Below are 15,423 nucleotides of genomic sequence, written 5' to 3'. Positions count from 1 at the left end.
TGTAATTGAAACACATTGCTTCAGGTCAAAGACTCTGTGTTGTGGGAGATGTGTCTTTACAAGGACAAATTATTGTAATAGTTATCGCTAATTACATTTTCCATTAAAGTGGATTTCATTGTTTTGAAGAGAACTTAATTAAAATTCAAGGAAATGTGACGTTCAGTAAAAGAGACAAAAATGTATAATGATGACCAGTGAAATATGTCCTTTGAAGGTCTGAATGAAAAATGTGTGTGTGTTGAGTAAAAGTGCATGTATTCGATTTTAAAATTGTGTACATTTTCCAAAGTAATACCTTGAGGACCACAAGATCTCAAAAACCTCTTTAAACTCCAAATCGTGTCATGTTAAGGTATGATGTTTTTTCAGGTTCAGGAACCTGTTGGAAAGCTCAAAATGTGGCTCAAAGGTGCACTGCCTGCAGTCCGGCAGCTATTGACAATTGCTACATTTATAGGTAATATTTTCACCTCACGGCTGAATGATTATTCCATTAGATATAGACATCAGGCGCTCCAAACAGAAACTGATTTCAAAGATTTTAAAAGATGATGTACTGCAATGCAGTGATCAATATGATAATATTTGCTGGTGAATCTAAGAATGATACGATGCCACGATGATCTTGATGTTCCTATGACTTATATATCGGAAGGTAAGGGGGAACGTGTCTGAGAAATTTATATTCATGTTGAATCCTAATCTGTTTATGCATATATTAATCTAATCACCACAGTTTACCCTTGAGTGTGCGACCCGTCTGATCTATCATCGTAGACATTAACATTCACCGGGAAGAGCCATGTCTCCCATTGCTCCTAAATTGAATATATTGTCATCGTCTGAGAAATAGAAAGTGATCATATGCAATGTATATGATTTCAGTGGCATCTCTATAATACATTTGTCCTCCTGGTGAAATCAAAACTGCTTTCCCAACCATTCATTTACTGTTTTAAATGCACTTTCCATCGATTAAAGTTGAGTTTTCATAATTTGATAAGATTGAGCCGAAAAGCAAACCTGCCATTATACAGTAATGGAAATCTTTTGTACAGAGCTAATATTTTATACAGGCAGAAATTGTCTTTTGGTTGAGGAGAAATAGAATTAGTCTTTATCAGCAAGATATCCATTCATTTCTGTTTGCAATAAGAATATTGTTTCAAATATAAAGCTAATTTAATTCTTGGGCTCAAGCAACCGTTGGGAAAAACCTGCATGCGATATTTACAACAGTAAATCCTCTGCTTTCAATAACCGCACGTTTACCCAGCTGGGTCACCAAACGCTTCAGTCGAACCTAAATGTGAGTCACCAGCAACACTTATTCTCAGACTTTGTTCGGTTTGGAGAACAGATGCTAAATGCAGACTCCTGTTTTTTGGCCATGTCCGTTGGTGACAGCAGGTGTACTCTTCCTGATGGAGGTCATGCGGATAGCAGAGGTGCTCTGAAGGTAGCTGGTGTTGCGCTCTTGGTATTTGTGCTGTCTGCACAGCAGCTGGTTGTTGAAGTGCCTTCGGAAGCTCTCGCTCAGCAGGTAGAGGGCAAACGGGTTCACGCAGGAGCTGGAGAAACTCAACACGCGCGCCACAAGCGTGATGATGAGGTGTGACAGCGACGAGTCGATCTGCCGATAGTTGAATGAGCGGTACATGTAGAGAACATGGTTGGGGAACCAGCACAGCGCAAAGAGGCCCACGAACACCAGAACGATCTTGGCCAGACGCTTCCTGGTTTCCGTCTCAGAAGAGAGAAGGAGAAAAGTTGACACATAAGAACACTCGATAAAGTACAAGGTGCATTTTAAATGAGGAAAAGGTCAATAAAATGCATGCAAGTTCACAAGCGCATCCTCTAGCCTGATTCTGAACCCAGTTATTGATTGTCATTTGCTGGGATCAAGTTCTGGTTAGTGATCTATGTTTCAGCATTATGTTTTAATGTTTTACTAGGACATTTCTTTATAAAGGTTAATAAGACTGCATTTATTTGCAGTAATATTGTGAATTTTAATATTTTAAAATGTATTTAACCTAACTGTTATGGCACACAGCAGCCATTACTCCAGGCATCAGTGTCACATGATTTTCAGAAATCATTCAGAAATTAATGATTTGGTGCTCAATGAACATTAATTAATTAATTATTATTATTTATTTATTTATTTAATTATTTATTTATTTATTTTTGCTGCTGCTTAATGTTTTGTGGAATATTGAAATCAAAAGTGATTATTTTAAATTGTGATAACATTTTTGTCTGCATTTTTTTTTTTTTTTATCTTATGATTTTTCAACAATATAAGGAAACTAATACAGGTTTAGAAAAAGGTGAGGGTGAGTAAATAATGTCTGAATTTTCAGTTTTGGGTATGCGATTTTTTATTAGTTGGCTCCTGAGATTCTGCGGTACTGATAATGCATTATTTTTCTATTGTTCAATCAAGTACATTCAGTGCAATACAAGAGATTTTATCCCTAAAAGCCATTCACACCATTCAGAGAAATGAATGATAGATGGATGAACAAGACTGTGTTGCTTTGTCCCATGAAACGCATAATTACTCATAACCTAAATAGGTAAGGTAAAGTGATACACTTCAGCTAGGATGATATACTGTATTATCAAGGGCAAGAGGGAGCGGAAAATGTTAGCTGCCTTGAAACAGCTGCTAAAAGGGAATATTAACGAGAATATCTGTCATCCTTAAGGACCCTTGGCACAATGCTTAACTGATGATTCACAGCCCAGCAAAAGATAAAGTGTCCTGTCTCAAAAAACTGTCAAGGGAGCATTTTATGAAGGGTGTCCCTCGGTTGAGTAGAGGCTCATTTTACACTTTCTCTAAAAATGTTTATGGTTTGAAACTTCTGAGAGAAATCTGGTCTTAGATCATCATAAAGGGGCCAATTCCTTTAACAACAGCTGTTACTGTAATTTGACATTTTTTCTGAATAACGAGTAAGGATTATATGCATTGTGAACTGCATTAAGAATGTCTTTTGGATTCCAATACTGAATTTTAAAAAGTCATAAATGATGTATATAGAGTACACGTCACAAAACATTTCAGTCTGTACATTTTCCATATTGAACATTTAATTTAATTTGATAATTATTCGTAAAGTTTTCTATTAATTTCTCTGAATTTTTTTTTTTTTTCAAAGTAAATCCTAGATGTTGTATACGTATGCAAATATGTAAAAGTGATCTTGGGTTGACAACTCGTTTGACAGTTTAAAAAAATGAAATAGATAGTTAACTGGGTGGATGGATGGATGGAGGAATAAAAAAACAGTTAGATACTAAATAGATAAAAAAAATCAATAAAAATTGATAGATACAAATTGGCAGATAACATTCGATAGAAAAAATTGGTAAAAAAATCAGATAGATAGATAGATAGATAGATAGATAGATAGATAGATAGATAGATAGAAAAAACATCAGATAGATAGATAATTTAAATTAATAATATTTCATAATTACAAATCTGTATGTTCTGCGCTACTGTCTCTTCTGTGAGATATAAAACATGATTGATAGATAATGCTTGAAGAAGAACTTATTTGGATAAACACAAAAGATTGGCATTCAGCCGTGTGAGCTTTACACTCTTCCCCTGGAACCTCTTACCTGTCTTTTGGAGTGCTCACTAATCTCGCCTGGCATATCGTGAGCACTCTTGATAAGCGTCTTCGCGATGTGGTAGTAATAAACCGAGATAATGCTCAGAGGGATCAGGAAGTAGACGAGGAATATCATAATGGAGTGAATCTTGGGATGCATCTCGTTGGAGAGTGGATACGGCACACAGGCGGTGAACGTCATGTTCTTGTCTGGCATGTGAACCACCTGCGAGAAGACCGCCTCAGGGATAGCCAGCAGCACTGAGACAACCCATATAGTGATGGCCTTCAAGCAGGTCCAGAACACGGCGCTGGAGGTCTGGATGTCCATGGGATTCACAATAGCTTTGTGTCTAAGAGAAACATATGTGAAGAATTGTCAGCACACAGATTGCTGCGCCTTTCATCCAGGTTGAGGATGGATGAAAGAGAAAATTGCTTTGTTTATCAACAATTTATCATGGTTTGAGGGAAAACAACACCATGTGTTATCTGAAGTCAGATTTGATTCTCTGTGGCGGTTTGAAGTTATTCCACACTGGGATATGTGTCTGTTTATACTTGACCCGTTATTAGGAAAACCTTTGAGATTAGGCGCTTTGACGTTACTAATCTGTCTACTAATACAGGGATACAGTATTCTTATTAGATAAGATTTTTATTTGACAGACTTTGAAGAATTTAAAGTACTCTGTCAACACAGGCATTATTGGAAATTACACAGTTAATTTTTATTTTATATATTAATTTTATTAAAACATTTTTCTCAAGGGTTATGGCACTTTTAAATCATATTTTTTTTATTTAATGATTTAATGTTTGCTTCTCTATACTTGAGATCAGCAATGGTAAGTCTAAAACATGATCAAAGTCATAAATGATTCATTTCTAGGTTAATGTTTTGGGTTTTTTTCTAAAAGAAAAGCTGTCGTATAGGAAATACGATATTTCCTGTGCACATCTTTCTGTTCTTCCGCTGGAGCTGCAAAGCCTACAGACAGAATACACAAAAACCATTAGAGGAAATTCATGGTGGAAAATTGGTTGCTTTTGTTCCAGGGAAATTGTCTATTTTCTCCTATTGACAAACTGGCACGGCTTGATCTATTCGACAGTGTCCTTTAGACATTCTGCTGCCATCATCTCTAAGGTAAATGGAAATCTCATATGACAGCATCCTCGCCCTGACTTCTCTCCTCCACCAGGTTTCACTGCCCTGGGCTTGCTTTTTCTTCCCTCAATGAAAACCGACTGCCCTGCCTGAGGCGTGGGTTAGCTGGGGAGCGCCATCACAGCTTGATTTCTCCATGAGTAAACAAGTCCCAATTGAACATACAGTATGAACTGACTGACATGCAAATTAACTTGATTGTATTTCATGCATGACTATGAATGCTGAGTAAATTCTAATCAGATTACGTCTTCAAAACTGTCATCTGGTTGACAATACAAATGGTCTGTTTTCTGTTCCTCTCACATGAAATACTAGTCAATGCGCTTGTCGTTCTTCCTCAGGGAGAAGCTCCTCAAATCTATCATTTTAAACTTAATTCCTCAGGCCAGGAGATTCATTATCACAAGTAGCTGAACATTGACTACATTTTGCATCACGATTGTCGTTTTGGAGAATGGAACTGTAAATGCAGCCTACAAATCAATAGCAATAAATGAGAACTACTAGGACCCCAGGGTGCTGGCATAATCACTGTGACACAAATGAACTTTCAGGTGCTCCAAACAACAAACTGACAGAGCAACAAATCAGACTAGGAAAGGTCATCACCTTTAGCCGGGGCCCCCAAGCACTGACACAACAATGAAGGATAAGACTGAGTATGTGAAACAGAGAGGACATTTGTCATCTTCACTATGGATCCTCAGCCACATTTTTAATGCTCTTTCGCAGACCTGCAGCCAGAAATGAGCTTGTCAATTAATTAGGTCGTCAATCATCATTTAGGATTTGAGGCACAGTAATCTACTAATAAAAACTTTGAATTCAGAAGATATTCCTACTTTCAGGTGCAGTTTATGGAAAGAAATATTAGGGAATTATGGTCCAAATGTATGTGGAGATTTTCTTTAATAAACAATGATTTCTAGTAAGCTTTATCCCAGACCCTCCTGTCTAGTCTGTAATGATGCCTCTGTTATTTACAGCAGCCCTGGTCCAATTTGGTTATGAAATTGCTGCTTTTCTATAATAAAATTCACTGTGGTGTGGACAAATTCAGAAGATTAATGTCATGGATAGGCTGTATAGATGACTTCCAGCCTTATTTATGTGTATAGAAAGTATAAAAAACCCAACATACCGAATAAATCTTTCATAATCTGTCCAAAACTGTACTCTGTGCCCACCTGACCCCATCACTCTGTGTAATGTCAGAGAAATGAACTGCATTTTTGTTGTTGAGAAATTTATCTGTGCAATGAATAAAATGTACTAAAGAATCCCTACAGGCTGCTTGCCAAATGTTGTATGATATCTTCATCATCACGATTAATTCCTCTGTAAATCAAAGTCATTTGCATTTGCTCTCAGCTACAGGTGCTTAATAAAATCTTTACTGCTTAATGACTTAAAGCAGTAACTACAAACCTAATATGAATATTTTCTTGTGGTTTATATAGCAATAAACAACACATGTATGTATATATATACAGTATGCACAACATAAAATATAAACAATATATAATACAATTAATATACTAAAAACATTTAAAAAGTGTGTGTACAAAAAAGTTATTGATTAGTAACACACACATACATATTTATTTATTCAATGCAATTCAAAATTTCTTTATTGGCATGAATGTAAAAAAAAATGCCAAAGCTTGAAATATATGTGTAGATCAAAATAAACGAATATATATATATATATATATATATATATATATATATATATATATATATATATATATAACAATTTAAACTTAAATAGTTTTACAAATAAGAACACATATAGGTGTGCGTGTCAACATTTTATTAAAATTAATGTATAATCTACGAAAATTACATCGCGTTTGTTGCTCATTTCTAGTTTTATTTGTTAAACAGCATTATTTTATCTCTAAATGTCATTCTCTTCCGTTCATTCAGTGGTGAATGTGGCAGTGATTGCAGTTGTTCATTGATGATTTTTCGCCTTACCTGTCTGCGCTCAGTGCCGTGAGAGTGAACACGGAGACTCCGACCGAAGTGAGCTGGATCACCGGGATCATCTTACAAGCCACCGTTCCAAAAATCCACTCCTCATAGAAATACCTGAACGCGTCCACTGGTACACAAGTGACCAAAAGCAAAATATCTCCAACGGCCAGGCTGGAGATGAAAATGTTTGGTACACTTCGCATCGCGCTGGTAGTGATGAATATTTTCACAAGAGTAATGTTGCCCAGTAAACCAACCGTTATGATAAGTATGTAGACCGACGGGATAACGCATCGAATGATGAAATGCACCGTTTCCCCTCCATCTGATGTCCAGTCATCTGTGAAGTTCTCATAGACTGAGGTATCCTCAGAGAAAGTGTGATTCATATTTTGTTTTAGTGGTTAGAAAGCAGAGTAGTTGAAAGGGTTTTTAAAAGTTGTCCAGTGGGGATAGAGACATAGAGAGTGAAAGAGCAAGAGGTGCTGTCCGCCAAACTTAGTGCTGAAATGAGCGATGTCTTCAGCCACGTCCCTAAAAGTTGACTGGCTTCTTTGACAGGCAGGAACAAGTAAAGGGGGAGCCTGTGGCAAACCAATTTAACATTGAACTCTTAAAAAAAAAAACTATTATGTATTGATGTCATCAACACATATTTTTAGACTACTAGTTAAAAAAAAATCTATCTATCTATCTATCTATCTATCTATCTATCTATCTATCTATATATATATATATATATATCTATATATATATATATATATATATAGATATATATATATAGATATAGATATATCTATATATATATATTTATATATATATATATATATATATATATATATATATATATATATATATATATATATATATATATATATATATATATATATAAATTCAAATAGTGAATAGTATTGATTAAAATTTCTCATTCACAAAAATGCTGGATAATGACACTATTCTGTAGCTGCTTTTTAAGTTAATCATATCTTGCAACATCTACACTTTTATCCAACTGAACTGAATCAACACAGAACCAACTCAAGCTGAATAATGACAATGCTTCTGTAGAAATAGCTGAGATGAACTCATTTCAAAATAGATTAACTTTTCATTTTATTAAACTGAATCAACACTAAACTGACTTGAGCTAAATAATGACGCTTGACTTGTCTCATAATTTAAATTTCGTACTTGTTTATGCTATGTTCCTGTTGTAACCAGTCATTTGATACTAGCATTTATTCATTCTTCGCCACAAGTCACGATTCACTTTCCCAGTTTTACTATTAGTATTAATCAGAAAACAAGTATTAGAAGCATAATATATAAGGAATCCATGTTAAATTGGCTTGCCATAGGAGCCACCACTTCAATGCGGACCTTGTTGCAGAGCACAGCACCAAACAGTTTTAAATCTATCTATCTAATTATCTTTCAATCTATCTATCTATCTATCTATCTATCTATCTATCTATCTATCTATCTATCTATCTATCTATCTATCTATCTATCTATCTATATGTCTATCTATATGTCTATCTATCTATGTGTCTGTCTGTCTATCCATCCTTCATGACATGTTTTAAAGTGTATTTTTTTATTTCATAAAACGCAGCCTCATCTCTGAATGATGCTGATCATATAGTGCATTCGCTCATCAGTAGCACAAACTGGGATTGTGCTTTCTGGACTCGGCATGTGCAGCTTTTGTCCGCGCGCTCCCTTATCAGGGTTCGACTGGAGCTCTTTCATACTCATTCTATGACTCGCAGGGGGGATTTACTGAGGGAAGAATTGCAATAAATACATAATCAGGAAAACCAACAGGGTCTGGACAACTAGAGTGGAAAAACAGGTATTTGAAAAAGAAAGATAGAAAGGAAATTCTCTAGTCCCTTGCAAAAATGTGGCGCAAATGAAGAAGACTTTTTGTGTGGCTTGTGTCGTGTTGTGTGGCTTGTGTGACCAAAGAATTACATAAAGAGATTTGTATTATATTTTAAATTCAAATCTTGGTTTAGATTTGGCTTCTCATCCTTACAAGGATTAAAACATATACTTAGTGCAAATAGTCATTTATGGATTATAAATGCTAATGAGAAAGGTTCCTTGTCTAGACAGATCTTAAAATCAGATTTTTCAGTTGGCCTTGGTCTCAGAACTAATGTATCATGTCTAAGTCCTTGCTTTTTGTCTGTAAAACTCATATTTGTGCCATGCTGAATACAAAGACTTCACGCTTTGGTAATCTCATAGTAGAAAGCTGAATTCAAACATCCAGACACTTATTCAGAAATGATGTGGTGTTTTGACAACTTTTACTGGTTCTGGTGTGCTTATAGATCAGCCAAAAGAATAATCAAATTCTGAACTTGACATGCGCCATGCATACCAGAATGGGTTTCAGACTACTAATTAAAACCATTACATGCCCCACTCTTTCTCCTTCTAGCAGTTCAGCTGGACTGGTTACTCACCTTGACTCACATCGTACGAACAAAATCTAATAGTGTATGTTTACCAAAACACAGATGTTGGCTGATATAAATAAGGCCTTTGGTAATAGGCTAAATGGATATAATTCGCAACCGACCTGGGTTGCATGGGGGAAATGTCATTTGTTGATTTAGTGACATCTGGTGGCTTGATGCAACCTGTGAAAAAGTTGCATGGAGACGAAAAATGTAATTAGAGAAGAATGCAACTGAAATATTTAGTTGAGGTACATGCCGTTTATGGGTTTCCTTCATCATCATCCAAAACCAGCACTGACGCACATAGCTGCCACTGCCACATTTTAAAAAATAAATAAATAAATAATAATAATGTTTGAGTCATTTAATTAGATGTCTTCGCAATTTCCAGAGAAACTTAAAACACCTTCATTAGAGAAGAGGCATATTCAAATATTTTATTTATTTATAAAGAATTGCATTTTAAATTAGTTTTGAGTCAGACGTATGGAACGTAATTTACACATTTAGACCTGCTTTTATTTTCAAAGAAATTGGAATATTGCGTTTTTATTTTCAGTGACTTTTTAATGCACAAATAATAGGCTATAAATAGACAAATGCATATTCATAATACGGCAATGGTATCGCACGAATAATGTAAACTCATATAGCAGAGTCCTCTCTTATACCATGATCTCTGTGCGCTAATAAAACAATCAAGCATGGTCATATATGAATCATCACTCTGATGGACAGCTATGCTTGCGTGTGCATCACGTGCGCAATGACCGTTTGACCGCCAGACCCCAGCACTCTTATTTCGGTAATTAGCATCTCTGTGGTCATGATGTATTCTTTGCTACGTTTCATTGATGACTTGCTTGTCTGTTTGCTCTTTGGTTTATGAGTCGAAAAAGCTTGCCGTCAGAAAGGCGCCCCCAACATGCGGCTTTTCCAGCAGGTCTGTCTTTCCCTCGGGACGCAGTGACATGAGAGCAGGACCTCGGTTCTGATTAAGAAGGGGGATGAACAGCTCTCCGCCTGGATTACGGTTGGTGTGTGGACTTTTAATCGACGATTTAACGTTTGTGAAACGTTTCTAACCGTGTGAACGTTACTTGTGCTGTGGTTTTAGAGTAGAAACACTGAAGGAACGTCTAGAGGAACTTTCAGTAGGCCTGTCAAGCAGAGGTGGATGTGCAGCTACAAATGCAAAATATAGATATATGTAATAAAGAAAAATATATATGTTTATGGAACTATATACTTCTGAATAATTTAGAGAGTCTCAAAATCCCAAGATATCATTACTCAACCAACTGTTGTTTTAAAAATGCACTTAACTTAAATGCCATTTATTGTTACCTTGATAAGAATAGTTTGTTTAAGGCGTGCTCGGTAATTTGAGTAATTTATTAATTGTTGTTTTCCATTATGTGATCTGCCCAGTGGTACAATTGCATTTCGTTGCAATTGTCATGTTTGCTCTGTTCTATTGTGAGATACAAGAGTTGTTTTTTCGCTGACAGAGTTGAATAGGGATTAGCCTATGGGCTGACCACATGTCCCATGGCCTTTGTTATTTTCTTTTTTGTTTTTGTTTTTTTTGTTTTTTGCACTGTGTGAGTAAATTGATGAAGGCACTGCGGATAAAAAGAGAATGCATGCATTGACAAGGGGTTTCTAAAGCGAAAGGTCATGTGGAGGTTCGGAACTGCCATTTGCCTCTGCCTGAGGCTTAGAAGACTGGCAATGATGGTGACAAGCTACCATAGAATGATGCAGAGTTGTGAAGCCAAATTATGTCATTAAACTACATCAAAAACTTTTATGAAGGATGTGTAAGTATATAATGTAAAGTTTTAGTGGATGCATGTCTGGTCTTGTACTTGCATGTTATAATCTCTTCATTGCATATTTCAGCTCAGGCCTCCGACAGTGATAGGCCAGTTTCACACACTGTTTTTTGGCTCAGTGCGTACATTTTTCCTTGGAGTCCTTGGATTCACCGTCTATGGCAATGAGGCCCTCCACTTCAGCTGTGATCCAGACAAAAGGGAAATAAACCTTTACTGTTACAACCAGTTCAGGCCTATAACACCTCAGGTAAAAGTTTCTAAAAGTATTTGGATTTAATAGTCTGCTATTGTGGTATGAAAATATGCATGAAAGGTCAGGCAAAATTGACTATGGATGCAGGAAGAAGTAGAAAGTAGAAATAAAGAAAAACAGATTAATTCTGGGAAGCTAACAGCTTTTTATTAATGAATTAATTAATTTTACCAATCCAAACATGTAACTGTAAGATTTGGCATTTAGGTGTATGTGGGACCTTTGAAACTATTTCAGAAATCCGAAAATCAAACATTTAAAAAATGAGTCCTAATAACTGTAAAACTGGAAGCCTAACAGACACTTCCACTGAGATAAGAGAAAGAAAGAGTTAAATGAAAATGTGCTGAAATCTGACTTACCCTCAGGCCATCCAAGATGTAGATGAGTTTGTTTCTTTATTGATTGACCTGATTTGGAGGAATTAAGCATTTCATCACTTTATCACCATTGGATCCTCTGTAGTGAATGGGTGCCGTCAGAATGAGAGTCCAAACTGCTGTTAAAAACATCACAATGATCCATAGTAATCCACACGACTCCAGGCCATCATTTAATGTCTTAACGTTACATTAATACGAATAAAAGCGAAATAAAGCGAAGCACTGTTTTCTTGGATGGCATGAGGGTGACTAAATTTTGAGCATATTTTGATTTTTCATTCAAATAAAAAACATTTTAGGATGAAATGACAAATTGGAAGAAAAAAAAAACCTAAAGGAAGGAAAGTAATGTTTTTATTATTATTATTGTCTGTTTGTAGGTATTCTGGGCGTTGCAGCTAGTCACTGTCTTGGTACCTGGAGCTGTGTTTCATCTTTATGCTGCCTGTAAAAATATAGACCAGGAAGAGATCCTTGAGCGGCTAGTGTCCACAGTTTTCTACATCATCTCTGTCCTGTTGAGAATAATTCTGGAAGCCTTAGCATTTTGGCTTCAGAGCCACCTTTTTGGGTTCCTGGTTGATCCTATTTATATGTGCGATGTCAGTGCCCTTGCAAAGATCTTCAACATTTCGAAGTGTATGGTCCCTGGACACTTTGAGAAGACTATCTTCCTCAGTGCGATGTACACCTTCACCATCATCACCATCCTCCTCTGTATCGCTGAGATTTTTGAGATTCTGTTCCGAAGACTCGGTTATTTAAACCAGCCAGTGACTTGAGAATTTAGAAAGTGTTTTGAGTGATGCTTTAGCTGGCTCTCTGAATGACAGACAGGACATAAACCCACAAACCCACATACCTCTGCATGTTCTGGTGGTAGACACAGAAATACATGCTTTTTTTAAAACAAGACAACTTATCATTCCTTTTCTGGAATAATCAAAACAAAATGAGCCTAATTAATGACAAGGGACTCATTAATCTTTTTAGATTTTCAGATTTCTTTTTAAACCTACAAAACACCTCCCCAGCAGGAGACACTCCTTTTTTTTAACTTGTGTAATCTAATCCAAACCCCACATAAATATTTGGTAGGTAATTATTATTGTTGCAATAATATTTTCAGATTTCAATATTGAAGTACTACACAAATTGCAAGCATCAGTTTATAAAAACATTATTGAAAGCTCCATGGTATCTAATTACAATCATGCACATAGATAGAATATTCATCATGCTGCTGGTTTCCATATCTTGTGTTTGTATCTGTATGTTTTTATCAGGCATCCATCCAACTTTTGTTATTATTCTCAGCTAAGTGTTTCATCTCAGGTACAAATGGCATACTCTGATCTCTTTGTGTCAGCGGGTAACTATTTATTACAAGAATACTATTTATGCATAAATGAAGCATCTGAGGAGATCTGGCGGCAGGTCTGGCCTGCACATCTTCCCACTGTTGCCTTCCCACTGTTCAACACCACAGCTGTTTGAGTAATAGCTTTTGTACTGTGTGTAGAGTTGATCATTTATATTGGTTTTTTGATCAATGTCTGTGGGATTTATGATATGATTATGCATGAAAATCTTTATATAGATATAACAATTGGTGCATATTTTATGACTGCCATAATGTATTATCAGTCTAGGTCAGAATAAACAGAACTGCTTGTGAATCCTTGGCACTCTGTCAGATACAATGATTTCCTAATGTTTGTGAAGTTTCAATCAATTAAAAATAATTAAAATACTCATGTCATTCTTTTTTTTTCACACCTTTACATATATGTGATATTCACACATGTTATTAGGGAAATACAATTTAAAAAATAATCTATTAGGTAACAGGAATAGCTAATGTCTACTCTTTTATGACAGTTACATCAATGGTGTACAGTAAAGCTACAGGTTCACCAAACTGCATTGTAAAACATTTACAAATGAAAACGGTTAATTATTATAACTCTTTATTAATTAAAAATACAAACCTGATTCCAAAAAAGTTTGGACACTGTACAAATTGTGAGTAAAAAAGGAATGGAATCATTTCCAAATCTCATAAACCTATATTTTATTTACAATAGAATATAGATAACATATAAAATGTTGAAAGTGAGACATTTTGAAATGTCATGCCAAATATTGGCTCATTTTGGATTTCATGAGAGCTACACATTCCAAAAAAGTTGGGACAGGTAGCAATAAGAGGCCGGAAAAGTTAAATGTACATATAAGGAACAGCTGGAGGACCAATTTGCAACTTATTAGGTCAATTGGCAACATGATTCTGTATAAAAAGAGCCTCTTAGAGTGGCAGTGTCTCTCAGAAGTCAAGATGGGCTGAGGATCACCAATTCCCCCATTGCTGCAGTGAAAAATAGTGGAGCAATATCAGAAAAGAGTTTCTCAGAGAAAAAGTGCAAAGAGTTTGAAGTTATTATCATCTAAAGTGCATAATATCATCCAAAGATTCAGAGAATCTGGAACAATCTCTGTGCGTAAGGGTCAAGTCCGGAAATCCATACTGGATGCCTGTGATCTTCGGGCCCTTGGACGGCACTGCATCACATACAGGAATGCTACTGTAATGGAAATCACAACATGGGCTCAGGAATACTTCCAGAAAACATTGTCGGTGAACACAATCCACTGTGCCATTCGCCGTTGCCGGCTAAAACTCTATAGGTCAAAAAAGAAGCCATATCTAAACATGATCCAGAAGCGCAAGTGTTTTTTTTTCTGGGCCAAGGCTCATTTAAAATGACTGTAGCAAAGTGAAAAACTGTTCTGTGGTCAGATGAATCAAAATATGAAGTTCTTTTTGGAAAACTGGGAATGAAGGGGAAAAGGACAACCCAAGTTGTTATCAGCGCTCCGTTCAGAAGCCAGCATATCTGATGGTATGGGGTTGTATGAGTGTGTGTGGCATGGGCAGCTTACACATCTGGAAAGGCATAATCAATGCTGAAAGGTATATCCAAGTTCTAGAACAACATATGCTCCCATCCAGACGTCGTCTCTTTCAGGGAAGACCTTGCATTTTCCAACATGACAATGCCAGACCACATACTGCATCAATTACAACATCATGGCTGCGTAGAAGAAGGATCCGGGTACTGAAATGGCCAGGCTGCAGTCCAGATCTTTCACCCATAGAAAACATTTGGCGCATAATAAAGAGACAGAGCAACTAGAAGCCTGTATTAGACAAGAATGGGACAACATTCCTATTCCTAAACTTGAGCAACGTGTCTCCTCAGTCCCCAGACATTTTCAGACAGTTATACAAAGAAGAGGGGATCCCACACAGTGGTAAACATGGCCTTGTCCCAACTTTTTTGAGATTTGTTAATGCCATGAAATTTTACATCAACTTATTTTTCCCTTCAAATGATACATTTTCTCAGTTTAAACATTTGATATGTCATCTATGTTGTATTCTGAATAAAATATTGAAGTTCGAAACTTCCACATCATTGCATTCTGTTTTTTATTCACAATTTGTACAGTGTCCCAATTGTTTTTGGAATCGGGTTTGTATAATATAGAATAGAATGAAAACAGAAAAGCTAAATTAACGTAGCATATTATTAATAAAACAAATTAGTATGGCAAACCATTTACAAATTACATCTTAAAAATATATGATTACTAAATAATAAGAAATCTCTGTATAT

At 35.9% G+C, this 15,423-nt stretch overlaps 2 protein-coding genes across 3 annotated transcripts; one reads left to right on the top strand and one right to left on the bottom strand.

Moving 5' to 3' along the window:
• Window positions 1-1,205: 1,205 nt before the first annotated feature.
• On the bottom strand, window positions 1,206-7,274 carry nmbr (neuromedin B receptor). The gene is made up of 3 exons (XM_052585883.1): window positions 6,793-7,274; window positions 3,646-3,991; window positions 1,206-1,750 (listed from the first exon to the last, which is right to left on the bottom strand). The coding sequence occupies exons 1-3, from the start codon at window positions 7,179-7,181 to the stop codon at window positions 1,367-1,369; spliced, it is 1,119 nt and encodes a 372-aa protein (XP_052441843.1). The 5' UTR covers window positions 7,182-7,274; the 3' UTR covers window positions 1,206-1,366.
• Window positions 7,275-10,108: 2,834 nt separating this feature from the next.
• Window positions 10,109-13,422, top strand: LOC127983672 (gap junction epsilon-1 protein). Of its 2 annotated transcripts, XM_052585884.1 has the most exons (4): window positions 10,109-10,303; window positions 10,938-11,089; window positions 11,172-11,354; window positions 12,124-13,422. In XM_052585884.1, exons 2-4 carry the CDS (start codon window positions 11,051-11,053, stop codon window positions 12,523-12,525), a joined length of 624 nt encoding a protein of 207 aa, XP_052441844.1. In that variant the 5' UTR covers window positions 10,109-10,303; window positions 10,938-11,050; the 3' UTR covers window positions 12,526-13,422. The 2 variants fall into 2 exon arrangements, with proteins under 2 accessions (XP_052441844.1, XP_052441845.1); XM_052585885.1 differs by lacking the exon at window positions 10,938-11,089.
• Window positions 13,423-15,423: the final 2,001 nt, after the last annotated feature.

Source organism: Carassius gibelio, chromosome B20, assembly GCF_023724105.1.
Source record: "Carassius gibelio isolate Cgi1373 ecotype wild population from Czech Republic chromosome B20, carGib1.2-hapl.c, whole genome shotgun sequence".
Taxonomy (NCBI): Eukaryota; Metazoa; Chordata; class Actinopteri; order Cypriniformes; family Cyprinidae; genus Carassius; species Carassius gibelio.
Note: the sequence above shows the minus strand (reverse complement) of the source record. Positions and strands in the feature narration are given on the sequence as shown.